Source organism: Sorex fumeus, unplaced genomic scaffold (genome assembly GCF_029834395.1).
Source record: "Sorex fumeus unplaced genomic scaffold, SorFum_2.1 ptg000063l, whole genome shotgun sequence".
Lineage (NCBI taxonomy): Eukaryota > Metazoa > Chordata > Mammalia > Eulipotyphla > Soricidae > Sorex > Sorex fumeus.
In genome coordinates, this window is record NW_026606120.1 from 73,666,978 (window position 1) to 73,694,474 (window position 27,497).

General features: G+C 50.0%; 1 protein-coding gene across 3 annotated transcripts in view; it reads right to left on the reverse strand.

Moving 5' to 3' along the window:
- Positions 1–7,034: 7,034 nt before the first annotated feature.
- The window catches only part of IKZF3 (IKAROS family zinc finger 3), an 82,396-nt gene continuing 61,933 nt past the window's right edge, over positions 7,035–27,497 (reverse strand). For 2 of the 3 annotated variants that reach the window (XM_056127938.1, XM_056127937.1), the window contains 2 exons: positions 18,197–18,313; positions 7,035–7,737 (listed from right to left, as the gene is read on the reverse strand). In XM_056127938.1, coding sequence (XP_055983913.1) covers positions 7,040–7,737; positions 18,197–18,313 — 815 coding nt within the window. In that variant the 3' untranslated portion in view covers positions 7,035–7,039. Of the gene's footprint in view, positions 7,738–18,196; positions 18,314–18,425; positions 18,621–27,497 lie in introns of those variants that run through there. The other variant, XM_056127939.1, reaches the window with a different exon arrangement.

The window sequence follows — 27,497 nt, forward strand, 5'->3', positions numbered from 1 at the left end:
TGTAAATGTCCCGGATGTGCCAAGGGGTGGATGTGGGGGGGAAGAGGGGTGCCTGTGTGTGCGCAGGCAGGACTCCCATCAGTTCCCGAGGATTCTGAAAGGGAAGACTTCCTTGGGAAGGTCACTCAGCCCCAGCCCTGGCCGCACTTGGCGGAGGCTGAGCCGGGCTCCACAGGCCCTGGGGTGTGTGCTGCAAGGTTGGCATGCAAAGGCCCAGTGCAGGCCCCTGCTTACTCTCTCTTTTTGCTGTGCCAGGGGGTTTTATTTATTTTTGCAGGAGGGGGGGAGGTGATGGCTGTGGCAGGGGTGCTGTCTCTCTGGCTCCTCCTTGGCAGATCTAAACTTGAGAGTTTCTTCCCCTAACCCGAGAAGGATCCAGCCTGGGCCGGACCCCCTCTCAAGAGTCCTTCCAGATTTCGTGAGAACAGGAACTCAAGACCAGGCCGGGAGAAAGCTTCGGCACAAGGAGCTGGAGTCACTTTCCTGGGTGTATCCCCTCCCCCACACCGGGAATGCAGCTGAGGGACCACAATCCCTTGAGATTGTGAATGTGGGTGCTGCTGAACCCCCGGAGATGAAAAGGTCAGACTTGGCTTATTTGCGAGGAGGATGTCTCAGAGCTGGGAGGCCGTTATTCTCCACGAGTTGATCCTATGTCTGTCCCCTCCTGTCCTTGCCTAGGGAAACATGGGGTAGGCATGTACATGTGTGTGCATGCGTGGGAGTGGGGGATGGGACCAGCAGTATCATACCCGGGGCAGATCCAGCAAGGCCCCCGGCGAGATGCTTCCTCTGGGGCATCCTGCCGTTCCTTTTGGCACTTGGACTTTAAGATCTAGCCAGAGAAGCTAAATTAAGAAAACATTCCTAGAGGCAGAACTCACCCTTCCATTTCCTGACAGCAAGTCCAAGTGATGGGCACGCACAGTGGCTAATTTTAAACACACCAGGGTCCTTTTCTCTCTCTTTTTTTAATTGTTCAGTGTAAACATCAAACATGATAAAGAAAAAACCTTACAAAAAAGTATCAGTGGGTGGTTTGGGAAATGAGCAAGCAGGCTCTGGTTCTGGGGCACAGGGTTCTGTGGGCAGCCAAGTCTCCCCAGTTTAGGGGAGTCACGTGCTTACTTCCCAGGGCTGGGCATTGGGCAAAACTCTCCAGAGGCCTGAGAGGGCTGGTCAGTGCTGGGCAGTCGGGGTGCTTCTGAGAAACCGGGCCGGGAGGGAGAGGGGAAGCACCTACTGTGTGAAAATGACACTCCTGGTGGGAAGGCCGCCCTGCACCCCAAACCACGTCCCTTCCCCGCCACCAGCGCCGTGCAGACCAGGGTCATCCACAGACCACACGGGTGCTGGCTTGGGCGACCAGAAATTAAAAATAAGTGCTGTTTTTTCCAGTAGCCCAAACGATCCCTCCTCAAAGCTCAACGACGGAACCCAGACCTGCGAGAAGCCACAGTCTGGGGGAACGGCTGTCTGCTTCTCAAACGCCCTGTGCGCCTCCTTGCAGCCCACAGCTGCGGGTTTCCGCGAACCCACACGGGCTGCAGGCCCACCCTGGAGGGCCCTGTCTGCTCAACCTGGACACATCCTTGCTGAAATGAGTCACTGGCAAGGGGATAGACGGCTGCCCTGCTTTCCTACAGTGCGGACAAGCTGGGTCCCAGCCTGCCAACACAGAAGCGAAGTTGCTCTGATCTTCAGACTAACAAAAGCAGCACCGCCCCCCACCCCCAGCCCCCTCATGTGTCCTGGACTTGGGACAAGGGGCGAGGGTGTATCAGTGGCGAGATGGATGGGGAGGGTCACTCCGGGAAATCCAGCAATTGAGGAATCAAGGGTAGAATGTTTGAAGAGGGTGGGGGTGGGGGGTGGTCAAGCTCTCCTACTCGGCCTAGGTGAGCCCCCAGCGGCCTTCTGCTTCTGCAGCAAAGTGGCGGGAAGGACACTTGGTGTTGGACAGCACCTGCCGTCAGGGCCAGGGGAGGACGCCTCAGGCCTGGGGGGCTCTAGAGCTGTTCCCCAAGTCCTTAAACTGAGACACAATATGCTGAGTGGAAAATGTGCAACTGTTCAACATAATTCTCAACAACCCTCCCCCCTGCCCCGCCCCATATTTTAAAAGTAACATTACCCCCCGCCCCCCAGACAAAATTACATACAACCTCACGACATCCTTGGAAAGTACATATTGTTCTGGCCTTAAAATATTTAGAGATCAAGACATTGATATTTCAGTTTCAAACCCTGACGGACTTCACTCTGACGGGAACAGCCCGTGGCTGTCCGATCAGCTTCCGGGAAACTTGTTTCCAGCTCCTTCACAGTGTGGGGGTCTCTGAGGCTCTCTGAGGGCAGGAATGGGGACGGGGGGCAGTGCCAGGAAGGATGTTGGCGGTAGCTGAAAGCGAAGGCCAACGGCTTGGAAGGCCGTGCTTGCCGGGATGCTACGTGCCATGCAGAATCCGTCTGTTCCTCAGTCTCAGTTAACGGGGTCCTTGCCCCCGAGGACCTGGGTCTGGTCCTTGGTTCAGGCCCACACAGCCCCCTGTGCAGGTGCTCCCAGGTGATTCTGCTTTTCTGAGCTCAGCCCACAGAATTACACTTTCTGCCTGAGCTTGAAAATAGCTCCTGATTCTCTCCGAGAAGTGATGTCACGGGATCTCTTCTGTTGCCTGTTGCTGTTTTCCAGGACAAATGTTCATTCCCCACCCCCCGCCCCCCACCAATCCCTCTTCACCTCCACTTTCTTTTTCCTTCTTGAGCTAATGGGTCCTAAACTCCAGGTGTCTGAGAGAATGTGGAGGTCTCCAAGGACTAGAAGCTTGGGAGTCCCAGACACCCCAAATCTCTAGGAGCAACCCTCTTGGTGGGGTACACTTTAAGACCACACCCTCCTAAGCCTCCTGTCAGGGTCTCACGGCCTGCCCTGATAGTTAGAGTCACTGCATTTTCCCTGAGAACATTCTAAATGGCTCATATAGAAAGGGCCGGGGAGTTGGGGAGAGAAAGAGCGTTGCTGGGGCTGAGACTGTGTGCAGAGCCGGGCTGATTCCCCACAAATGGTTCCCTGAGCATCACTGGGTACAGCACTGGAGGCTCCAGCACTGTCAGCGTGGCCTGAGGTCCCCCAGCGCTTTGGGGCCCCAGCAGCATTGTATCCTCAAGTCTTAGAACAGGACCAATGTCCCAGTTAGCTGGTGAGACCCCCAGATCTCCTGAGCATCGCTTGGGAGCATCCGCTAAAGAGTAACGTAGAGGCCACTGGAAAATTTTTATGTTGAGGTAAGATTTGCTAATAGGGTTTCAACTGAGCCAAATTTTGTTACAAAAAATTGAAAAATTTTATTATGTTATTCATGGGTCACACCCAGTCATGATGGGGGGTTGGTCCTGGCAGTGCTCAAGGGCTGGGGATCAAAGCAGGGGTTGCTACTCGCAAAGTAGACCAGCCATCTCCCCCGCTCCAATTTTTTGTGCTTTTAAGCATTTCTCTTTGCAAAAGAAATCTGAGGTCATTTTCCATCTGGGCCACTGAGTCTGGGCCCAGCAGAATGCTCAGTGCTGCATTTAAAAGGTGAGAAATCTTGTCACCGACAAAGTCAGAAGCTGAGTCAGGAACAGCTCAGAATAATGAATAACGAAGCATAAAATTAGCTGGCAGATCCGTGTCAAGGCAACTATCATTTTTGGAGAGAAAGTTAAGGCATCTAAAGATGGGTGGGTTATTCATTCTCTCACCCCAGTTCCCTCCGCCCCCGTTATGCAGTCACCCCCATTATTTAACCCCTGCCCCCGTCCCCCTTCACCTCCACTATGGGGAGGGGGGCGGAATATACACACCCCCATCTGATTCTCTGCCAGCAGAAACCTCTCCACTTCAAACAGCCAGGGGACATTTGCAGAGCCGACCTCATCCCAGTGATGTCGTGAGACTCCCAGGATTGTTCTAGGTGCTTGCCCAGCCCTGGTTGGTGACCTCCGAGTGGTGACAGGAAGTCTGTCTTGTAAGAGGGGATTTGAGTGGGGAAGCCGCTGTGCTGCTGAGGTGGCCAGAGCCTCCCTAGGGGGTCAGATGGGGCTCGGGGAGCCCCCACCCCTTCTCTATAGCAGCTCACTCAGTTTCTCCTTCACCTTCTGCCCTTACACTCAACACGGGGGTGGCCAGGGGCGTTTCTTCTTCCAAGGGGTGCCCCTAGGAGAAAGCAATGACCTGGGCCGAGGCGAGGACTGCAGACCACCTGGTTCAGCTGAAACGCTTAAGGACATGGGGTTCACACCCGCGTTTTCGCTCTGCTCCAGGTGAGCGTCAATCCAGACTAAGAACGCGATGAGGTAAGTGGGCTCCGAGCCGCCCCTCCACTTAGGAAACTGGACTCTGATGTTCTGAAATAAAATTTCAGAAGATGAGGCATTGCCTGGTGATTTCACTGGGCCTGGGACACACGGGGATCAAGCCTCCGGGACATCAGTAGTTGAGGACTGGGCTTATTCTCATAAGGGGTGAGACTTGATCTTTTGGACAAAGACTCCTTGGCTGGGAAAGCCAGCTCTGCGGGCTTGCCCTCCTACTCAGCTATCCCCTGAGGAGTGGATGGCACATGTGACCATTCAAGAACAGAATGTGCTGGTGGAGTGCGGGGGGATGGCACAGTGGGTAGGGCACTGGCCTGGCATATGGTCAACCTGGGTTCGATCCCTGGCACTGCAAATGGTCCCCTGAATCCTACCAGGGGTGATCCCTGAGCACAGATCCAGGAGTAAGTCCTGCGCACTGCTGGGTGTGGCCCCTCCCTGGCCTCCTCCTCCCCGCAAAAACAAAAAACAAAGAATCAAATGGGCTGATGGAGAACACTGCTGGGGCCCATCCCGGAGGGAATGGACCTAGGATTCTGAAAACAGTGATGCATAGCCAACGACAGGTTGACCTACCACTGTTCTTTCAGCTGAAACCTCAAACATGTTGGGACGGTTGCCATGGAATTTCACAAACTTTTGTTTCCTGAGACAGATGCCTTGTCACCAAGGAGGAAAGGCCATGTGTGCAGTCTGAGGCGGAACAGTTTCAATACTGGCAGCCCAGGAATGAGCTGGGTTGAGCTGAATGCACAGGCCCTTTTGAAGTTTCAAGGCAGATACACACGACACTCATCTACTTGGAATTTGGGGTCCTTGACTCCAGGAGAAGTGTTCATAAAGCTGAGTCTCAATTTGCAGAGAGGTTCCATGAAGTGATCCCCAGAAGCAGCATTGATGTTTTACCTAACATACGTTTTTAAAAAAAAAGAAAAAAGAAAAGAAGAAGAAGAAAAAGGCTTTGGCAAGTGGGTGCAGGTGCCAGTTTGTGTACACTTTAGGGTGAGATCAAAATACCTTCCTGTTTCTTGTTCCTCCCCACCATCCTCTTCACATTCACAACTCAGTGGTTAAAGGAAAATCTTACCCACCCTGCCCTTTTCACACCAAAGAAAGGTGAAACATTCATCTACACCCTCTCATGCTGGGTCCACGTGGACTCAGGGGTCCACAGCGGAGCTGTGGTGGCTGTCTTAGTGGACAGCTGGAAGGGACCTGACGAAAGGGCTCCAAGCACCGCTTGGGTCATGGCTGAGCAAGGTCTGAAGAGCGCCGTGGTTTTCCCCAAGTCACAGAGCAAAGCAGAGGTGAAGAGGAAATCAGCAGGCAGAGTCTGTGGCCCGTGTCGAGGTGCAGCGACCACAGTGCTGGCCCCATGCGGGGAGATATCCCCTCAGCTGTGTACGCCAGGTCGAGGGGACCTCCGGAAATCCTGGCGCAATAAGGCAGATCCATTTCAAAGTGGGGAGACCCAACTGGCCTGAGGGGTACTCCTTACCCCATCATGAAACTTACCTAACACTTAAGAGTGTCCAGTCCTAATTCTGTGAGGAGGGAGGAGGCTCAGCCTTACCTACAGATTTATAAACCTTTTGTTTTTGGGCCATCCTGGGCAGTGCTCAGGGCTTTCTCCTGGCTCTGAGCTTGAGGGATCACTTTTGGTGGGGCTCGAAGGAACCACATTGGGATGCTGGGGGTGGAATCAATGCCCCTCCCCCATCCCACTGCACTAGCTCTTGGGCGCCTCAGTCACACTTTTTATGTTCTTTGGTATTTGGAGGTTCAACACATCACTGGTGAGTCTGTTGGGGTCTGTGAGGGAAGAGTCCTTGAAGGGGACCAAGAGCAGGGTGGGCTGCACTGGTGTTGCTCATCACTTTGCTCTGGTCAGAGCCTGGCAGCAGAAGAGGACATCACTGGCCCTGGCAGACAATATTCTGGATTTCAGTTCCTAAAACCTTCGACCTTCTGCTGTGGGCTTTCTCCTAGGGAAGAGGGGTTGAACTCAAAGCAGCTTTCAAAGCAGTTTTGATGGAGCCAGGGGTGGGGGAGCCCTGGACTCCTGCCTCGGGGCTGTAAGGCTCTTGTGCTGACTCAGAGTGGGTTTGCTGGAGATGGAGAGCAAGGGATGGAGGCAGAAGGAACATCTGGTGACTTGGCTTTTCCCCTTTTTGCTTGTGTGACGAGAAATGGATCTGACGTGGGCATCTTCTCTCCAGTTATCTGAAAGTGGTGACTGTTTTTCTGGTGTTTACCCGTGTCGAATGCAGGGAGGGAAGTCTGTCCCATGAGTTCAGCTCTCCTCTCTGGACCTGGACCAAAAGCTGGGTGTTTGGTTGGGCTTCCGTATCTCAGAGAAACTCTCACGCAGAGCTGAACCCCAAACTCCCAGGAATGCCTGTTTCTATTGCAGCATGAGACACTGTTTCTATTGCAGCAGAGACTTCAGTGGCATCTAAATCTCATGAACGGAAGTCCCTCAGAGGCTGGGAACAAAGACATCACATGGCAATAACATGGTGTGTTGGCAAACAGAGACTGTGAGAACCTGACCCTGAGGGTGCTGTGGACTGACAGTGTGGAAATAGGGGTTTGGATGGAGCTTTTGTTTGGTGGTGCTTTTTTCACTGGGCTTCTTGGGTTTCTCACAAGCGGGCATGGAGGAGGGGGATCCGAGGTCCATTCACTTCATTGCGGCTCGGTGCTCCCCTCTGGTGATGTGAGAGGAGAACTCGTAGCGATCATGGCTCCGGTAGCCACAGATATTACACTCAAAGGGGTCACGGAAGCCGTGGCAGCCCATGTGGATGGTGAACATGACGCAATCCAGGAAGAGGACGCGGCAGTGGTCACAGCGGTACACATCCAGCACCTCGCCCTCTTTGTTGATCACTCTGATGGGGTCTCTGGGGCAGACGGGTGGGGGCTTGAGGAGTTCATAGGAGCGGGGGGCCTCCTTCAGCAGGGCCATGCCGTTGCGCGCCCTGGCTGGGACCATGGGGCTGTGCTGGTAGAGGGGGTGCGGGCGCTCTTCGTGGTTGCTGTCGGTGTCCGTGGAGTCGTGGCCACTGTGGTTGGGGGAGGGGCCTCGCTCGGAAGTCAGGCTCTTCTCTGTCAGGTGGATGTTCTTCTTCTCCAGCTCCTGGGGGGTGCCATTAGGCATCTCGGCCTGGGTGAGGGCCAGCGGGTACATGCTGCTGATAACGGGCACCATCTCAGGGGTGGCGGCAGGAGGGGTTTGGACGAGGGGGCGCAGGGCTTCGGCCCCCAGGTAGCTGATGGCGCTGTTGATGGCCTGGTCCATCATTCGTGTCTGGATGAGGTCACTCTCCTTCTCGTATGCGTAGCTGGAGTTGTAGTCAAAGCAGGGGCGCTTCTCACCTGCAACGACAGGGGAAGAGTCACAAAGGGACGGCACAAAGATGGAGGGTCCTGGAAGGGGGAGGAAGGAGCCTGGACAGGTGCCTGCACCCCCTCCACCCCGTACCTGTGCAGAAAATGCAAAGGCAAGTGAGCAGGCAAGACGGAGCAGGTGCCACGAGAGCCAGGGCACAGTGAGGGCAGTGCCCTGTTCCTGCGCTCCGGTGGCGAGACTGGGATGGGGGTGACAAGGAAGCCACGCTCTGCTCTCCGTCAACCCCTGCACCACGGCCAATCGCCAAACTCTTCCTTTCCTTGTTACCTTCTGCTCATAACACCACAGAGCTGGTGGAAAGTGGGGAGCACAGCCCCTGGTCTCAGCTGTTTTTTTCAATCCCTCTAGTAGGAAAAAACAGCTCCCACTCCACCCCCAACTCCAACTCCCGAGACACACCAGTCACCAGATCAACGGAGATTAAGTTCTAAAGTGACAAGTGGAGAATGTTCTAGAAAGGTTTCTTGATGAAAGATCATGATCTTTGATTCTTTCTTTCTTTCTTTCTTTCTTTCTTTCTTTCTTTCAGGTTTGCACACCTGGCAGTGCCCAGGGCTTACTCCTGGCTCTTTTCTCAGGGATCACTCCTGGCAGGGTCTAGGGGATCATATGGGGTGTGGGGGTAGATGAAGCCCAGGTCCACAGCATGCCAGATACAGTGAGCTACCCATTGTACTATTGCTCTAGTCCCAACCCAATAAATGTGTTTTTAAAAGAAATTTTGTACCACTGACACAAATGGAAATTCAGAATCACTTGCCACAGAGAAGGTACTAGGAAAAGATAATGAAACAAAGTGAGACATTAAGTTTGGTCAGATAGTACGGTGAGTATCTGGAGGACAAAGATTCTGTTTTCTGTGAAAAAATATTGTCAGTGCCAGGGAGGTAGCATAAAGAGGTAGAATGCATGCCTCACATACATGAGACCCTGTGTTCGATCCCCAGCACCCCATGGTCCCTGGAGCACTGCCTAGTGTGGCTCAGGTAACCTCTGAACACGACTGGTCCCAAATTCCTGCCCATCAGGTACTGGCTCGGGACAGATGGTGAGGCCCCCTGCCCAAAATAAAGGGTGTGAGAGATGACTGGTGTCAAATCCTAAAACCTTCTCCTTGGTATTTGGGAAACTGCAAATTTTTCTTTTTCTTTTTCTGGGGGGTTTGGACCATACTCAGTGATGCTCAGGGGTTATTCCTAGCTCTCTACTCAGGGATCACTCCTGGAGGTGCTCAGGAGACCATATGGGATGCTGGGGATTGAGCCTGAATCAGTCGTGTGCAGGCAAGTGCCCTACCTGCTGTACTATTATTCTGTCCCAGGAAATGAATTTTCTTTCTGTGTGGATCCAAGTTTCCAAATGACCCCTGGGCCTCCTGGCACTCTGCATCCCACATTTTGGAGATAGTAAAAGAGAAACCCTGATAGAATTGACTGATGGTCCTAAGAAGGCCCCGGAACAGGGCTGGGATTTGAAGCGTCAGTGTGAATACCCTTGATTAAGAGAGGCTTGAGGTGAAAATGGCGTTTTCTTTGCTGGTTTTGGGGGTAGTGTTGGGGTGCTACTCTCAGCACACTGCTGGGGATGGCTCCTGGTGATGGTCCTAAGGGTCCAAGGGGCTGAACCTAGGCCTCCCGCACACAGAGCATGTGCTCCGGTCCTTGGAATCCTTTCCCCAGGGCCCACAAAATGTTATTTTCAGAACATCGACCTTAAGGGAGGTGGGATGAGATCAGGAAGAAGTTAGAGCCGTAAAGATCAGCTTGAAGGTTGCTCTAATCAGATGGACCAACCCTGCAACCACCGTCCCAAATACCCAGGGGAAATCTAGGCCAACAACGCAGGTTCTATATCCCAACGTAACAAACCTCTGAGCCCTCGTGCCTGGAAGGGGGACAGTGTGGAGGCCTGTGGCCCACAGACACTCCCCTGAAGGGACGCAGACTCCCCCAGTGTTGATCTTTCCAGGGTGACCTGCTCTACTCAACCCCTCCAATCACAGAGACCCCAGGATACTATGTTGTTAGTTAGTTTTGGGGCCACACCTCGTGGTGCTCAGGGCTTAACTCCTGCTTCTGCACTCAGGGATCCTAGTGGGCCTGGGGCACAGATAGGATGCTGGGGATCAAACCTGGGTTGGCCGTGTGCAAGGTAAGAACCCCACCCCCTTGTACTAGCCCCATCCTATCACTCCAATTCCCAATTCTTTTTTTTTTGTTGTTGTTGTTGGTTTGTTTTTGGGGGGCTATACCCAGCAGTGCTAAGGGATTACTTCTGGCAGTGCTGGGAGGACCATCTGGGTCAGCCACTGGCAAAGGAGACACCCTACCCCAGCTGTATCATCACTCCAACCCCCCCACCCCCCACCAATTCTTTCCCTCTCTTCATCCAGAAAGTGTCTGGGGTGGGGCAGACCTATCCCAGACTCTGCTTTGATCCTCTCACCCTCACCCCCGTCTGCTTTCCTTGCTACAAGTTCAGTGGGTGGGGTGCCCCTGTTGTGGGGAGCTCAGGTTCCCAAGAGGGAAACAGGCAGAGCAAAGGAGGCCCTGGATGGGAGGGAGTGTGAGGCTGAGCCCTGCGGTCCCCAGACCACTGTCCAGAGGAATGCAGGGCTTCATGGCCGCCAGCAGACCCCCTGAGCCCCAGTTACGGTAACCCAAAGTGGTGCAGATATTATCAGTCACCTGTAGACACGATGACTCAGTGCGTATGAAACTCAGAAGGGCTGAGCACCAGTCATCGAAAAGCCAACAGCTCACGTTTCTCCAGGGCCCCACTCAGAAGAGGGGTTCGGCAAACCACAAGTGCGTAACTGCTCCCGGGGCGGCACGGGCCTGAGTCGGGCTTCGAGTCAGAACCGGCCCACAGGGCTGCAGCGGGGCCATCCCTGCCTGGATCTGCTCAGAGGGAGGCTGAGGGGGCTGGGAGCTGAGCCGCAGCACAGCCCAAGCTGCTACCGTTGGCCCGTGTCTATGTCTCTCTTGGTGCCTGCCAGGTGTGACGAAATCACAGCCAAGAGCTCAGGGGGGTCAGGCCTGACGGTGGACGTGAACCTCTGCTTTCAGGTCAAAAGAAAAGACCCGCCACCTTAGCCTGGCATTTCTTGTCTTTCTACTTCTCAGTCCTTACCACCGGGCCTGCCGCAGTATACTAAGAATAATTACACTTAAAATTAATCTTTTTTTTTTTTTTTTTTTTTTGGCGTTTTGGGGCCATATCCGGTGGTGCTCAGAGTTTATTCCTGGCTCTATGCTCAGGGATCATTCCCGGCAGTGCTCAGGGGGCTTTAGGTGGTAGTGGGGATCTAATGCTGCGTGGAGACTCTCCAGTTCTCCCCTCTGACCCCCGCCCCACAGTTACTGAGCCCCTGTGATCGGCCTGGTGCTATCCCATTACATTAACTTATCTCCTTACGTTAACTAAGATGAACTGTCATCTCTTGGTGAGATGAAACTCGCAAGGACAAGCAAACTGATGAACTTGCGTGGGACATGGGACACCCGCTTAGAGAGGAGGACAGGATGCAATCCCAGGGCCCCTCCAGCTCAGCATAGGTTTGACTACGAGTTGCAGTTCTCTGGCTGCTACTTCATCTGTGGTTGCACAATCCTACCTCTAGCCGGGCTTCAGAGGCTCTGCTGGGATGGATCTCAGACACAGAGAAAAGCAACGGTGCTTTGTTCTATTATATATTCAATAAAGAGCCATATACTAGACTTTTTTTTGGGGGGTGGGGGGCCTGGGCTACACCCAGTGGTGCCCAGGGCTCACTCCTTGCTCTGTGCTCAGGGATCCCTCTTGGTGGGGGATGGAACTGAGCGTCTGGGCACGTGCAAGGCGAGCACTTTGCCTGCTGTGCCATCTCTCCGATGATGCTGTAGAGTTCTTACAATGTCTAGAGTGTGTGTAGCACACAAAGGTGCTTCAGTAAGTGTCAGGCTGATTACGAGTCCACGCTTCACAGTGCTGTGAATATGACAGATTTATAATCCAGTAGGAGAAGCTGCACTGACACAATCTCACTCCACACCAGGTGGTGGAACCAAGTACAGAGACGCCAAGGCAGTGCAGAGAACAAAATGTGATCGCCTCTTCAAGAGGCCCCGCGTGGCACAGGGCGGGCATCTGTTCTTTTCTCTCCAGTCTCCTTGGAATGGGGTGGAGGTGGCAATGGCGGGGAACAGCGTTGGCGATGTCACAAAAAAGCCTCACACTTGCCTCGTGTGCAGAGAGAGCACTGAGCAGCGAGCACTCAGGAGGGAAGTGTGCCTGGCAAGCATGGAGGGAGCCCTGACACAGAAGGGGGTACGCCTTGTGGCTGCACAGAAGGGTCAGTGGGGTAAATGAGACTCTGTAAGAGGTAAGTAGGCATGGGGAAAGGCTCAGGGTGCCTGGAGGAGGCGGAGATGGATTTTATTCCTGGGGGAGAGAAGCGCCCAATTCTAACACGGACGGACATCCTGAGGGGTGAGAGGAATGATTCAGCTTTGCTGAATCCAGTCTCTTCTCCGCGTGGCAAAGAATCTGCTGCTTCCTAGAATTTCCCATGTGTGGGAAGGCTCACTTTTACTGCAAGCACATATGAATAAAAATTATAAAGGCGAGTAAGTAGGTCAACAGAAGGCCAGCGATGGCTTTGCTGGGACCTTCATCCATCCCAATGCAGAGAGGGACCCGCCCTCCTCCCAGTGTGGGGGTACCCTGGAGACACACCGGGTGCCAATGGCCCTGCAGGAGGAAAGAAGCTCCTTGCTGCAGAAAACAGGCCCCAAACGAACTCAGCCACCTCCCCCAACCCCCCCACCCTTCCGGGGCTCTTCTGCCACCTGTTGTCAATCAATCACTAGGTTCCACCCAGCCCAAAGCCCCCGGATGTGCTCAGAGGTGGGGGGAGGCCTCAGGGCGGGCCAAAATTTGCTCCCTGCCAGCCCTGGGCCTCCCCGCCCCCCACCAGCTCTCCCTGATGAAGCTGCTTCCTGATCTCCCCTCTCTGGGTCTCCAGGGCTTGGGGAGGTGGAGGCTGGAGGCCAGTGCTGGGGAATGAGAGGCAGAAAGCGCCTTTTTCCTTTTAGGATCAGGGTCTGACTGAAGCTTCCTGTGCGCTGTTCTCCAAAGTGATTTCTCCTTAGTTACCACACATGGAGAACTGAGGGGTGTGTGCTGAAGTGTTAAAACCTTACTAACATGTTTAACTCGGAGGCACATAATCTGTTTCTCATGTTCTTCTCAACATGAAAAGTTCCTTTAATAAGGTACAGAGAAAAAAATTTTTCTTAAGTAAGGAGATGCTATGGTAACCAGTTTGGTCTGAATAACACATCTGTTTTTGGAGAAAGAATGAAAATCAGAAAAAGAAATATGCAGAATGTAGTCATGTTCCTCCTCCCTCCAGGAGCGAAATCTGGCCTCTATTTTGAGCCAAGTATTTGGAGACGGTCTAGTTAGAAGCAGAGTCGAACAAGATTGTAACAGGAGCTAAAGGTGAGTCTTGAAAAGGCGTAGAAGCTCAAAGTGAGGTCTTTTTTGGGGGGAAAGATAGGAGAATTATTCTGCCAGGAATGGAGTGATAATACGGGGGTTCAGGTGCTTGCTTCCCTTGCACCCAGCTACCTAGTTCAATTCCTGTTATCCCATCTGGTCCCCCGAGCCCCAACAGGAGTGATCCCTGAGCACAGAGCCAGGAGTAAGTCCTGAGCACAGCTGATGGAACAAAACAGAAGAAACATTTTGATGATGTAACAATGCTGATTTTTTTTTCTTTTAGCTCTTCGGATCACACCTGGTGATGCTCGGGGGTTACTCCTGGCTCTCCACTCAGGAATTATTCCTGGTGGTGCTTGGGGGACCATATGGGATACTGGGGCTCAAACCTGGGTCAATCGTGTGCAATGCAAACGCCCATCCCACGGTGCTATTGCTCCAGTCCCAACAATCCTGATTTCTAATTTATTTGCCATCTTGCAGAAAGTGGCACCACATTTCTTAGAGAAACAGGGAAAGCTGCACTTTTCTCCTCCTTGGGCCATTGAGATTTCCCTCTGACTCTTTACCAGAGGCATGCTTTTTTGTTTATAAAGTGTTTAGGTTTCATCCAAGCCCTCCCGCCTCTCAAGTCATTTCCCAGGGGTGAGCTGAGTTGTCCCTTGCGAATCGAATCATCTTGGAGCCTGGCGGGAAAGGAGGCGGAGGCTCCAGCTGCCTCCCCTTCACCTTCCAGAGGTCAGGAAAGCCCAAGCTGGGCCTGGTGCTGCCAACTGTCAACAAGGATGAAAGGAGATGACTCACTGCTCCTTCACACATTACCCACTGCCATTTGCCTGGCAGTGAAAACGGTTCAGAAAATAGTGTGTTGGTGAGGAAACACAGGAAAGAGAGAGAGAGAGAGAGAGAGAGAGAGAGAGAGAGAGAGAGAGAGAGAGAAGATGATTAAGAGGAAAAACCATTAGCCCCCAGGTTTATACAGACACCTGCTGTTTCCCGATTCCAGAGCCCGTACAGTATCAAATGTCCCCTGTCACTGTACCTGCTGTCAGTGGCTCTGCCACAGAGGGTGGCAAACGGCTCCAGCAGGTGCCCTGATTTCAAAGCCAGGGGCTCTAACCTGACGGCTTGGGCTAGCAGCCAACGTTTGCAGAGGAGACCAGCGCTCAGGCACCAGCCTGTGGAATATTCCGGCTGCTTGGGTCATGGGGAAGCGCAAGAGCCCCTGGCCAACGAGGGCCTGGGACAAGTGGAAGCATCTTGAGTAAAATATGTTTGTTTTGCTTTGGGGGCCACACTTGGCGTGCTCAGGACTTACTTCTGGCTCTGTGCTCAGGAATTACTCCTGGCGGGCTTGGGGGACCATATGGAATGCGCGGGACTGAATCTGGGGTGGCTGCATGCAAAGCAAATGCCTTACACTATGTACTATTGCTCCTCCCCCCCCCTTTTTTTAAAAAAAAAATCAAATCACAGTGAGATACACAGTTACAAAGTTGTTCATGATGGGGTTTAGTCAAATAATATTCCAACACCTGTCTCTTCTTCTCTCTCTCTTCTCTCTCTCTCTCTCTCTCTCTCTCTCCTCTGTCTCTCTTTCCTTTTGGGCATTATGATTTGCAATACAGATACTGAAAGGTTATATAATGTGTATCCCTTTGCCTGCTTTCGGCACGCAGTTCTTGTCCAGAGTGATCATTCCTAACTATGACTGTCATGCTGGTCCCTGCTCTATTGTAACTGCCCTTGGTGCCCCGCCATCTCTGCCACACACACTTGTGGCAAGCTTCCAGCCACTGACCGGTCCTTCTGGCTCCTGTTTTTCCTGGACGTGGATATTGCCCCTTTGAGCAAACTATGGGAGTGTGAGATCCATGTGGCTGTCTTTGCACACCTCAGGCCCGAGGCATCTCCCTGAAATACACCAGAGGACTCCCAGCACCACCCAGCCTGGCTGAGAAGTGAGCGTGCTCGATGCAATGCCTCGGGGCTCAGGACCGCCACCTTCCCCTGGGTCGCCTCGTCAACCTGAGGGGCCTTCCCCATCACCTCATCACCTCTCCAGACTCCTCATTTCACTGATGAATAAACAGATACTAGAAAGGTTGTGTGCTTTGTCTAAACACAGTTAAGAAATGACTGTGTCTGAATTGGAACCCGGGTCTTCTTTGGGTCTCGAACTCAGGATTCTTCCTACTGCATTAAACCACAACAGGCTCAGAAAAATTTCCCCCCACGGTTTCGGGGCCTTGCGGTCCTGAAGTGGCTCCCTCTGCTGCAATGAAGAGTCACCCCGGCTGCTGGGTTTCCTGAGGCCAGCACAGAGAAGGGGATGCTGGTGGGGGTGGGGGCGGGCAGAGGGTGAGGCATGCCACCGACCCTGACCCAGCCACATCTCTGAGCCTGCAACCTGTTCAGCCTTTGCTGCTCCATCACACCTTGACTGCAGTCCCAAAGCCAAAGGACAATGTCGGCACTGGGTGTTCTGTTTGTTTGTTTGTTTGTTTGTTTGTTTTTATCAGGGGCTATGCCTGTCAGTGTTTGGGGACCTTTTGTGGTGGCAGGACTCTAAGAAGTGTTGTGTTGACTGGCTACAAGCTTAAACCTTTGAACTATCCTTCCGGCCTCAGTTTGGGGTTTTAAACTCCTGAAATTACCAAAGCAGACATTTCTTATATTGAGTAGGATCTCAGTTAAGAACAGTTGTTAAGAACCTGGTGCTTTCTCTCATATTTCAGTTTTTTCAGACCAAAACGCGCCGAGCAAAAGTAAATCAGTCTTCTTTCTCCCTTTCTTTTCCCCCTGCTCATCTCTGGAATGAAAACGTCCCCCGAGCTGAAGAGAGAATTCAGGGGGCTAGAGCACATGCTTTGAACGCTGGGGGCCTGGGTTTTATCCCCAGTGCTGCATGGGGATGCATGGTTCCCTGGACTATACGAGGAGTGGTCATTGAGCACTGAGCTGAGAGCAACCCGTGAGCACCACCAGGTGTGGCCACAAAACAAAGTCCCCTTTCCCATTAAACTATATTCACAGCACAAAACTACAATCCAAGATTGTGTAGTTCGGACAGAACCTCTTCACATAAGCAAGACTCAGAAGATTTTATATATACATTATATATAACATATGTGTGTGTGTATGTGTGTATACTCACACACACACCTTTTTTTCCCCTTGCTTTTCGGGTCACATCCAGCAATGCTCAGGGATTACTCCTGGCTCTGAACTCAGGAATTACTCCTGGTGGTGCTGGGGGGACCATATGGGATACTGGGAATCGAACCTGGGTCGGCCTCGTGCGAGGCAAACTCCCTACCCACTGTACTATCGCTCTGGCCCCCCACACACAACTTTTCAAGTTAATATTTTGAAGTCACAACTGGTTCACTGAGCTAAACTCCAAATGGAAATTATGAGATGTGTGCTCCTGAAAAAAGGGTGGGGAGAGAGCTTCTTCAAGCTGAGAGGCACCAGTTTTATGCAAAGTAATTTTTTCTTTCTTTTCTTTCATTTTTTTTTTTGGCAGTGCCAGGGATGGAACCCAGGGCTCCCATGTACTCTAGTCTCTCTGAGCCATCTCCCCAGTGTGAAACAAATTTTATTTATTCATTTATGTTGGGCTTGGGGTCATAACCGGCAGTGCTCAGGACTTACTCCTAGCTCTGTGCTTAGGGATCACTCTTAGTGGAGATCGTGGATTCACACAGGGTGCCAGAGATTAAACCTGGGTCAGCCATGTGCAAGCCAAGTGCCTTAGCTGTTGTGCTACCTGTCTGACCCATGAAATAATTTGATCTTAAAATTATTAAAGGGATACACAAAAATGTTTAGCTAATCAAAATATAGTAAGTATAAGCACCAAGTTAGGTAATTTTGAGGTAAAGGCATCCTCTTAAAACTCTATCTCTATAGTTCACATAAAATGCCTGCCTGTAAAAAAAGTTAGAGCAGAATAAAATGTATTAAGATTTAAATAAAAAGAAAAACAGAATAAAATGTATTCAGATTTAAATAAAAAGAAAAACAGGCTGGCAGCTCCATGAAAGCTATTGCAAAGAATAAACATAAAAGGAGAGAAAAAAATCAATGGCGGCAAGAAGGTTTTCTGGGGAAAAGACTGACAGTTTTCTAAAATATTACTGGTGGTGAAGGAGGTCTATTTTCATGTGGGAACTATTTTTGTTCAATATCACCGACTTTCAATTTAGAGCAAAACTGATAGAGACAATTCAGTTGCCGACTTCACAAATACAAATCTATTTTAAATATCCTGGTCACGTTTCTATAAACATCTGGGAGAGTTCAGCAAAATTTCTCTGCCATTCGGCAGCCCTAACACTTTAATGGACATCACTATTTCTGAGCCATCTTGTTCTGCTGTATTTTTGACAACGTGAAAACCAATGGCATAAAAATTAATTCCTCTCCAAGACAGATGATTAAATCAAACCTTGTTATTTGAGTCATTTTTCCCAAGCACTTTCTTTTGAAGTCAGATTATCAATCAAATTCAGAAAAAAAAATGGTAACACATTTGCGATCATGAAAAAAAGTCTGAGCATGCGAACGGAACCAACTTGTAAAATATAATTACCAAAGATCACAAAAATGCTATCTCGAACATCTTAGTGGTGCGAATTGCATAAGTTCTGCCATGCAACATATGTCATATTTCGAATAAAGAGGAAGAAACAGCACATCTAACACCAACTCCACTTGGGAAAATGGAAACCGAATATTCCCCTCTTCCATACTTAAGACATATTATATTCTATTTGCTCTGGTTACCAAAGTGAATCACAAGAAACAAAAGCGTACAGTGGAAAAGCCTTATTTTAACAGAGGTTAACCCAGCAGGGCGTGTGCAGTAAAGCCTCCTAGGTTATCTCCTTCAAATAATCTGCTAACAGCAGCAGGAAAAAGGGCTTGTATTCTTACCAATGAATTTTTGAGGCATTGAGCTTTTTCGCTTGGCCACATTGCTTGCTAATCTGTCCAGGACGAGAGCTCTTTCACTTCCCATCTCTGCTTTGATGTGTCTTGCCTCCGCACTTGCTGGTTTGGAAAATGGCAAAAAAGAGAGGAGGGAAAAGAACACGTTGGTAAATGGGAGAAGAGCAAACTGGTTGGAAGAAGAGCAGGATGCCGTTACTTGGCCGGCCGTTACCTGTTAGCGCTGCTGGGATTCCTGCCCTGGGTACCTGCTGTGGTCAGTGGAACCCGTACCAGGGCGCATTCAAATCTCACAGTCTTAGGCGGAGATGGGAAAGCCCGACCCATCCCCAACTAGAGCCTTCATTAGCAAGAGGAAGTATAAAATAAAACAGCCTGGACGTGGTTGGTTGCAAAAAAGATAGAGAGATGGAGATATTCTAACCCCCGCCAGCCTTCTTTCTTATTCTGAGTAACTTGTGTGACACCTGGAGCCTGCTATCACTCTTCTTAACAACTTTGAAAAAAAAAATTAAAAAAAGGCTGGTGCCCCAGATTTACTGTGTGCTTATGTTAATAGCACTTTTGAAAATAGACACTCTTACCCGGATAGCAAGAAATCAACTCTGTGATTTGTGTATTGAAATTCTGAGTTTTTTCCCCCCCCTTTCTGTCTTTTTTTCCTCCCTCTTCTTCCAATAAGTTCCTTTCTGTTTCTCTCTTCTACATGCTATTTCTCTGGGCTCTGCACGATCTGTTTCATATGCTGTTCACATTTAAAAATTCTCTCAGTTCAAATTTCCCTGAGCAACATTTCTGTCTTGAAATTAAAGAGCAATTTGCGTAATGCCTCTTCTAATGAAAAATGTGAATAAAAGCTGTTCAGGAATGTGGTCTATTTGTCAGTTCAGGAAGAGACTTTCCAGTGGCTTGGACTGGTGGCCCTCAGAGCTGCCTGGACGCTGGGATCATTGAGGAGCAGGTAAAGACCCCCTATGCTGGTGCCACCCCTCACCGCCCACCCGCACCCTCACCACTGGGTCAGATGAATTAAATGAGGATCTCTGGAAAAGGCCTCTGGGCCACAATTTTCTTTCAGAGGCATCACTCCTGGTTTGCTTGGTCTGACAGTCACCAGGGTTATACCCAGTGGTATTGGGAGGGGTCGGGGTGATGGAGGAGGGGTCTGCAGTGGTAGGCATGTCCAAGAGCAGTATTATTGGGGGGGCGGGCACATCCAGCAGCACTCACGGCTTACTCCTGGCTCTGCCCTGAGGAATCACTCCTGGTGGGACTTAAGGGACCATGCAGAGGGCCAGGGATAGAACCTGGATGGCCACGTGCCAAGGCAAGTACTCTGCCCACTGGACGATTGCTTCAGAATCATGTTTTTAAAGCTCTCTTGATGATTTTAAAATGCAGTCAGAGGGGTGAGGAGTGGCTGGAGATCATGCTTTGCCTGGGGTTTGAGCCCCAGTACCAGGAGAGACCCCAGAGCACCAAGCACAAGGCAGCCCTTGAGCACTGCAGGGTGTGGCCTAAAAACCAAAACTAAAAGAGGATCAAACAAGACGCAGACTGGGGGCCCAGAGCGAAAGTACAACGGGGAGGGCATTTGCCTTGCACGTAGCCAACCCGGGTTTAAAATCCTTGAAATCCCAGAGGGCCTCCAAGTACCACCAGATGTGATTCCTAAGTGCAGAACCCTGAGTAATGCCTGAACATTGCCAGGTGTGACCCTAAAAGCCAAAAAATAACTGCAGTCTGAAAGCTGAGGAGAAAGCGTATGTGTGACCCTGAGATTGAACGTTGGAACGACAGAGCCCACCTTCCCCAGCAAAGCCTGGTTCCCCCAGGTGCTGCCTCCCAGCACTGCTCCCACACACAAAAAAAAGTGGGCTGTAGTGAGAAGCACTAGAAAAACCCAGAAATAATGCCAACATCTAATCAACTAAAAAAATAAGGTGGATGAAATATGGTATAACTCACCTTGGGCCGGCAGGCAGTACCCAGTAAGTGTTCAGGCCAGCACTCAATACCTCTATTGTAAACCACAATACCCAAAAGGAGAGAGAGAGAGCAAAAGGGAATGTCCTGCCACAGAAGTGGGGTGAGGGGGGGGATGGGGTGGTGGTGGTGGGAGGGCTACTGGGATCATTGGTGGTGGAGAATGAGCACTGGTGGAGGGATGGGTACTCAATCATTGTATGACTGAAACATAAGCACGAAAATCTATAAGTCTGAGACTGTACCTCATGGTGATTCATTTAAAAATAAAAAAAATAATAATAAGAGTTCAGGCCAGAGTTCAGAGGGGACATGCGCTCGCCCAGTCCTCGAGCACCTGCTGCTCCCCTAAGTGAGGCATCAGCAAACTTTTCCTATGAAAGGGCTGACTGCAAAAACTTCAAACCTCTACGGGACACACAGAGTTTCTGCTGCATAGCCAGAGTTTCTGCTACATAGCCAACGGCCCCCACCCCTTAAAACACATAAACCACAGGCCAGAGAGACAGAACAGCAAGGATGGCAGCTGCCTGGCAGGCGGTTGACCCGATTTCCAGTCCCTGGCACCCCATCTGGTCCCCTGAGCACCACCAGGAGTGATCCCAGAGCACAAAGCCAGGAGCAACCTCGGAGCACTGCTGAACATGGCCCCCAAACAAAACAAGACAACCAAGTAAACTCCCCTGTTCATAAATAGGGTACTGTCTGTATTCAGCAACCCCCTCCACGACCCCCGGTCCTTGCTTCCTGCTGCCCTATGCAAGCATGGTGCTGAAACTACAAATATTTCCTTTCTGTTTTATCAACAGCATTTCAGGAGGAACAAACTCAAGTGAAGGACACATGCACTTCTAATGTCTCTGAAGAAGCAGAAACCAATATGAAATAACAAAAGACGTAGGTAGCTAAACAAATTTGTAAAAGAAGATGCCAAGTATGACAGCTACAACTACTTGAATTAAGACTTACTGTAAATCTACAGTAGTTGGGAGTAAAATATTAGTGTAAAGATATCACCGTCACAGAGTTGAGGTTCAATAATTATACCATCAATGGACATTATTTTAAAAATAGGCACCAAATATATTTAATAAGTTTCATATTTCAAAAGTGAAACTTGTTTTCCAGTAAATTATTCTGGAATAACACTAAAAAAAAAATAGAAGGCAAAAATCAGTAAGTTTTCAGAGTGAAAACTAAGGGTGTCTGTGACTTGATTCCCTGGTCTCTGGACATTCTGGGAGCAGGACAGGACAGCAGCTCGGTCAGGAGTGGCCAGTCTCTGCCAGGGGCCCTGCGAGTTGCATCGGAACAGGAGGGCCCAGAGTATAAAACACTTTCCACTGAATTATTGGCAGTTTCTTCAAGACTCCATGCCAGTTCTTACATAATAAATAATTCTGCTCAGGGCTTAAAAAAATTCAGGAATAAGATGACAACTGACTCCTCAAATAATTAACAACAGAAAGGCAAAGAGGATGATACTACTGACCAATATATTTCAAAACTCTGTGAACTTCTTGTCAAAAAATGTTTTTCCACCCTAACGAGATCAGACCCGGCCTCCAGTGGAAGCTGTTGGCACCAGGACTTGTGTTCCCAAGAAGAGGAGAGGTCAGGGGTCAGGAGGGGCCAGGGAAGGAGATGGGCAGCTTTGGGGCCGGCAGTCCAGCACCATGACCGGGACTGCCAGACACTTGTAAGGGACAGTCTCTTTGGTGACAGGGCACTGCTGCCAGCTGAATGTGTCCAGCTCCCCTGCGGGCCAGGTCTCCGGGCCCTCACAGGAAACTATCACAGAGATGATTTCCTCTCACACAAACCACTACCAGATGCGGCACAGAACCGGAGCCTCGGGAGCAGAGAAAAACAAGGGACTGGGATTTGCAAGAAGTTCCCGAGCCCGTGAGAGAGGGTCTGTCCCTGGGGGGCCTCAGACAGGCAGCTGGGTTTGGGTGTGACAAGCAAATTCATTTTGCTCCCAGCAATTTGGAGAGTGTGCAAATATCGCCTCCCTGTCATCGTGAGTGACAGCGCAAAAAACAGGGATGCTTCACTTTATCCCAACAGTACCACTAAGCCATGATTTTTCTTTTTCTTTTTTTGGCCAGGAGTGGGAGGGCAGTGGGGGTGGTTTGGGCCACACCTGGTGGTGGTAGTTCATAGGTTCTGGGCTCAGGGATCATTCCTGAAGTTCTCAAGGGACCATACAGAGTGTTATGGATTGAACCCAACACTCAGCTGTATGCAAAGCAAGCTCCTGACCCACTGTGCTCTGGCCTGTGTGCTCTGGTTCACTGTGCTCTGGCCTCTCTGCTTGGGGCTTTGGGCCCCAAGTGCCACTATTCTCGAATTTTCCAGCACATACTCCTCTGTGTGGTGTCCAACAGACCTCAAGGCCTGTCCATACCCTCACAGGACCCAGCCCCCATGTGGTGCTGCCCATCTACCTTAACCACCTGTCACTCCTCTCTCACCATCTCCATTTCGCCAAAGCAAGGGCTCATGGCTGACAAGCTAGCAGATCCTCAAAATCCTTTATCTAGAAGCAGGCCAATGTGGCGATCTGTTCACCAAAAGGGTATCCTTAGAGCATGTCCCCAAGTGGCACCCTTCCGAGAAAATGTCACTTCTTGTTTTGTTTTGGGGTCCAGCTTATTCCTGGGTCAGCGTGCAGGGATCGCTCCTAGTAGGGCTTCAGGGACCATATGGGTGCCAGGGATTGAACCTGGGTTGGCCATGTGCAAGGCAAGCACCCTATCTGCTGTGCTATTTCTCTGGCCCCAATATCACCTTACATCCTTACTCATCACGCTGATCTTGGATGTCATTTCTAGGCAACTCATTTTTTTTCTTTTCCTTTTTTTTTTTTTTTTTTTTTTTGCTTTTTGGGTCACACCTGGCAATGCACAGGGGTTACTACTGGCTCTGCACTCAAGAATTAACCCTGGCGGTGCTCAGGGGACCATATAGGATGCTGGGAATCGAACCTGTGTTGGCCGCATGCAATTGCTCCAGCCCTGAGGCAACTCTTACTGTGTAAATCATCTTACTGTGTAAATCAGTGACAAAAATGAACGCATTTGCTCTTTTTGGCTTTTTGGGTCACATCCGGCAATGCACAGGGGTTACTCCAGGCTCTGCATTCAGGAATGACTCCTGGCGGTGCATAGGGGACCATATGGGATCCCAGGTTGGCTGTGTGCAAGCCAAATGCCCTACCTGCTGTACTATGGCTCCAGCCCCTGAACCGTGTTTTCAATACCTGACCTTTATAAGGATACAAACTCCGAAATTTATGATAGACAGATCATTTGAAGTAAAGCTGGGAAATCTGCCCGTTTTTCACAACTCAAGTTAAATCAAAAGAAATTCTCTGAAACAAATCTGGAGGTGGGAGGTGTATGTGGGGGGTCCCATCCGCTGTACCCCCCCTCTGGATCATTCATGCAAACGACCAGCTTGAAGACACCAGCCCTCGCAGATGAAACGTCAAGTTCATCCTTCGTGAGGGACCATGCATTCTCGTGGGCGAGGGAGGCTCACGTTTCAGTGGCACTGGCTGTGCTCTCACTTCCTGCCCCAAATGCTCATCTCCCTACTGTTAATCGCCCCGACACAATTCCAAGGCCTGAGTACCTTTCATGACGCAGTCTATCACTGTTGTTACAATGTTTTTCTGGATGACAAGGGGGTGAGTTGGGGGTCCTAAGGTTGTACACTAAAAAGGGGGAGGGCATAAGGAAGACTATGGTCCCTGCTTCAAGTTTCAACCCAACTATTTACACAGTCTAGACTTGTTATCTTACTGCATCATGTCTCTGAAATTGAAGTGGAGGGAAACCAGTTTGGCAAGATAGGAAGGGAGCGAGATAATGGGCTTCGGTGACGAAACAGGAAATCCTTTCCTGGGTGGTGTTTGGCAGTTTCGTGATGCAAGGGTGGGTGTGGACGATCCGTGGCTGGAGCCCTTCACACGGAACCAGGTCCCCCGTCACGTCATTTGCCTTCCACATAACAGGCATACTAGTTTTTGTTAGCAAATGATGTTAGACATGTTAAAAAAAAAATAAGGGCTGGCGAGATAGGACAGTGGGTTAGCCACTTGGGTGACTCAGGTCCAATCCTGGGGCCCCACTTATGGTTCCCTGAGCTTTACCAGAATGACCCCTGAATGCAGAGCTAGGAGTAGGCCCTGGGCACCACCAGGTGTGGCCTGAAACCGAAGAGAAGAAAAAGGAAAAAGAAATAACAAAGCTAACATAAGGTTATGATTACAGAAACTTCCATCTCTGCCCAAGAATTAAGAGTTTGTCTGGTGTTTGATTCACTGTCTCCAGGATACAGTTTCCATCTCAAGGCGTTTGGCAGATTCAACCACGTGATTTGCTGTGCTTTGGTTTTTGTTCAAAATCCTTCATTAGGTTAAAGTGTTAAGGAGCTCAATGAAGAGGCATTACTTCCTGTGTGTGTAGCAGCTAATGAAGAGTGGAACAAAAGGGGTGTTAGCTGTGCAGTAAGAATTGTCTCACGAGATTGCTATCAAAAATGGCAGACTCTACCAAAAAACGTTACATGAACATGTTGTCGTTGGGGGCAGGAGTGACAGTAGAGGGGTTAAGTTTCTTGCCTTGCATGTGGCCAACCTTAGTTAAATCCCCACACCATATATGGTGAGCACTGTCAGGAGTGATCCCTGAGCACAGAGCAAGGAGTAAGCCCCCAGCACCACCAGGTGTGGCTCCAAAACAAAACAAAGCAAACATAAAATAAATTGAAAGTTATTGCCTTTTAAGGAAAATAGAATAAATACTACCTGATAATAGCATTGCTTCAAAATTATTTCTTTGTTTAGGGTTTTGGGGTTACACCTGACTGTGCTCAGGGATCACTCCTAGTGATGCTGGGAGGATCATATGAGGTACAAGGGGTCAAATGGGGTTAGTCACATGCAAGGAAAGCACCTTTACCCTTGTCCTATCTCTTAGGCTATAATGTTCTCCCTCCCTCCCTCCCTTCCTTTTTTTGGTTCTCAGGGATCAGTCCTAGTGGTACTTGGGGGGCCATATGTAGTGCTGGGGACAGAATCCAGATAGGCTGTGTGCAAGGCAAGCACCTTACCTGCTATACTATTTCTTTGACCTATGGTTTTTGTTGTTGTTGTTTTTTAACAGGCTCCACTCAGAGGAGCTTGAAGGGTCTAGATCTGTTCCTAAGAGGCGAGGCACAGTAGTATATCTTAATGGTTTGTGCCTGGGCTGGTGGGACTTGGGGGCCATGCACTGGGGGGGGGGCTCTGAATCCAGGGGTCCACACACACGAGGCTGTGCTCTACCACTTGAGCCATTTCTCATTTCCAAGAAAGTACTGACCTTTTTTTTCAGTGTTAGGATGGAATTCAGGGCCTCACACATGCAAGGTCAGTGCCCTAGAGCCACATTCCTGACTTGACAGTATTGAATTTTGGAGGTGGAGGTGTGGGGGCACAGCTGACAATACTCAGGGGTTACTCCTGGTTCTGCATTCAGGAATTACTCCTGGTGGTGCTTGGGGAACCCTATGAGATGCCAGGAATTGAACGAAGGTTGCAGAATGCCATGCAAGTGCCCTACCTACTGTACTATCTCTCTGACCTTAACAGCAATAATTTTCAAACAAGAAAAATCAGCTGAGAAAAAAAATTCACAAAAATACTTAAAACTTTTTCTCTGACCTGCTACTTGGTAAAAATATAACTTTATTCTGTAGCTTGCATGTGTGTATTAGCTTCACGGAAACAATGAAAATGAAGACAAAAGGTTTCTGAATCCAATATTCATAAATAAATATAATTATTCAATTACTTTTAAAGTCATGTTATTGCTAGAACTCACTGTCATACAAAAATATGTGCCGCTCCAACTATTCATAATTTGTGTGAAATGAGGCTAAATGAATGTCTATACCAGCTGTTAGTATCTTTCTGGAATAAAGATCAAGCTAATGAGAAAATGAAATTCATGTTCGCCTATGTTTATTCTAATTTCATATATATTCCATTGAGATGGCAGAAGCAGAATCTCCTTTTGTGTGTATGTGTGTTTGTGTGTGTGTGTGTGTGTGTTTTGGTCACACCTGGCAATGCTCTGCATTCAGTAATCACTACTGGCGGTGCTTGGGGACCATGCTGGATGCCAGGGATCAAACCCGAGTCAGCAGCATGCAAGGCAAAAGCCTTAACTGCTGTACTATCACTCTTGATGATCTCCCTCATAAACCCAGTATAGAAATGTAGACAGAACTAGCAACATCACCAGCGTCTCTATTAGACCTGGGTATTCCAGAAATAGGCGAGTGGGCAATGAGCTCCTCAGGGAAGGAGCTTCCTTTCACTTATCTCAACCAAGTACTCCAACACAGCCTGGGACACAAAGAATACAACGAAGAATAAAAGAAAATGATCATGGGGCTCGAGCAAAAGTACAGAGAGAGTAAAGGGTTTGCCTTGCAAGCAGCCAGCTGAAGTTCAATCCCTGGCACCCCATATGGTTCCCCCAAGCCCAACCAGGAGTGATCCCTGAGTGCAGAGGCAGGAGTAAGCCCTGGGCACCACCAGGTGTGGCCCCCCAAAAAATAGAGAAGGAAAGAAGGAAGGAGAAAGGAAGAAAGAAAGGAAGGAAAGAAGGAAGGAAGGAAGGAAGGAAGGAAGGAAGGAAGGAAGGAAGGAAGGAAGGAAGAAGGAAAACAGGCAGGAAAAAGGAAGGAAGGAAGGGAAGGAGGGAGGGAGGAACGGAATGATAGATCAGAAGTGATCAGAAAATGGCTGTTATTGTCCAATGTAACACTGGTTGGAGACAGGCCTCCAGCCCTCTTGGATCATGCTGGCTTCCAGTAAGTCCTACTTCTAGATGGGGCTGATTTGTAGGACAGTTTGGTGCTCACTCTAGGGAAGCTTCTATGGATAAGAATGAGGGGGTGAGTGATAGCACAGTGGGGAGGGGACTTGCCTTGCACACAGCCAACCTGCGGTTCAATTCCCAGTAACCCATATGATCCCTGAACACCACCGGGAGTGATTCCTGAATGCAGCGCTAGGAGTAACCCCTGAGTACTGCCGGGTGTGGCCCAAAAACCAAAGAAGACTTGATAAATAAGGGTTCCATCCATAGCTGCAGTGAGGGTCATCACTTAGAAAGCTGGTGACCAAGGGTCAAGGTATATACCAGGGGCTGGGGGGTAGGAGGACAGCTCCATGGCAGAGTCTGCCTTGTGGGCATGAGTTCCATACGGATACCACAACCAAGGGAGTGTTGAAACTACA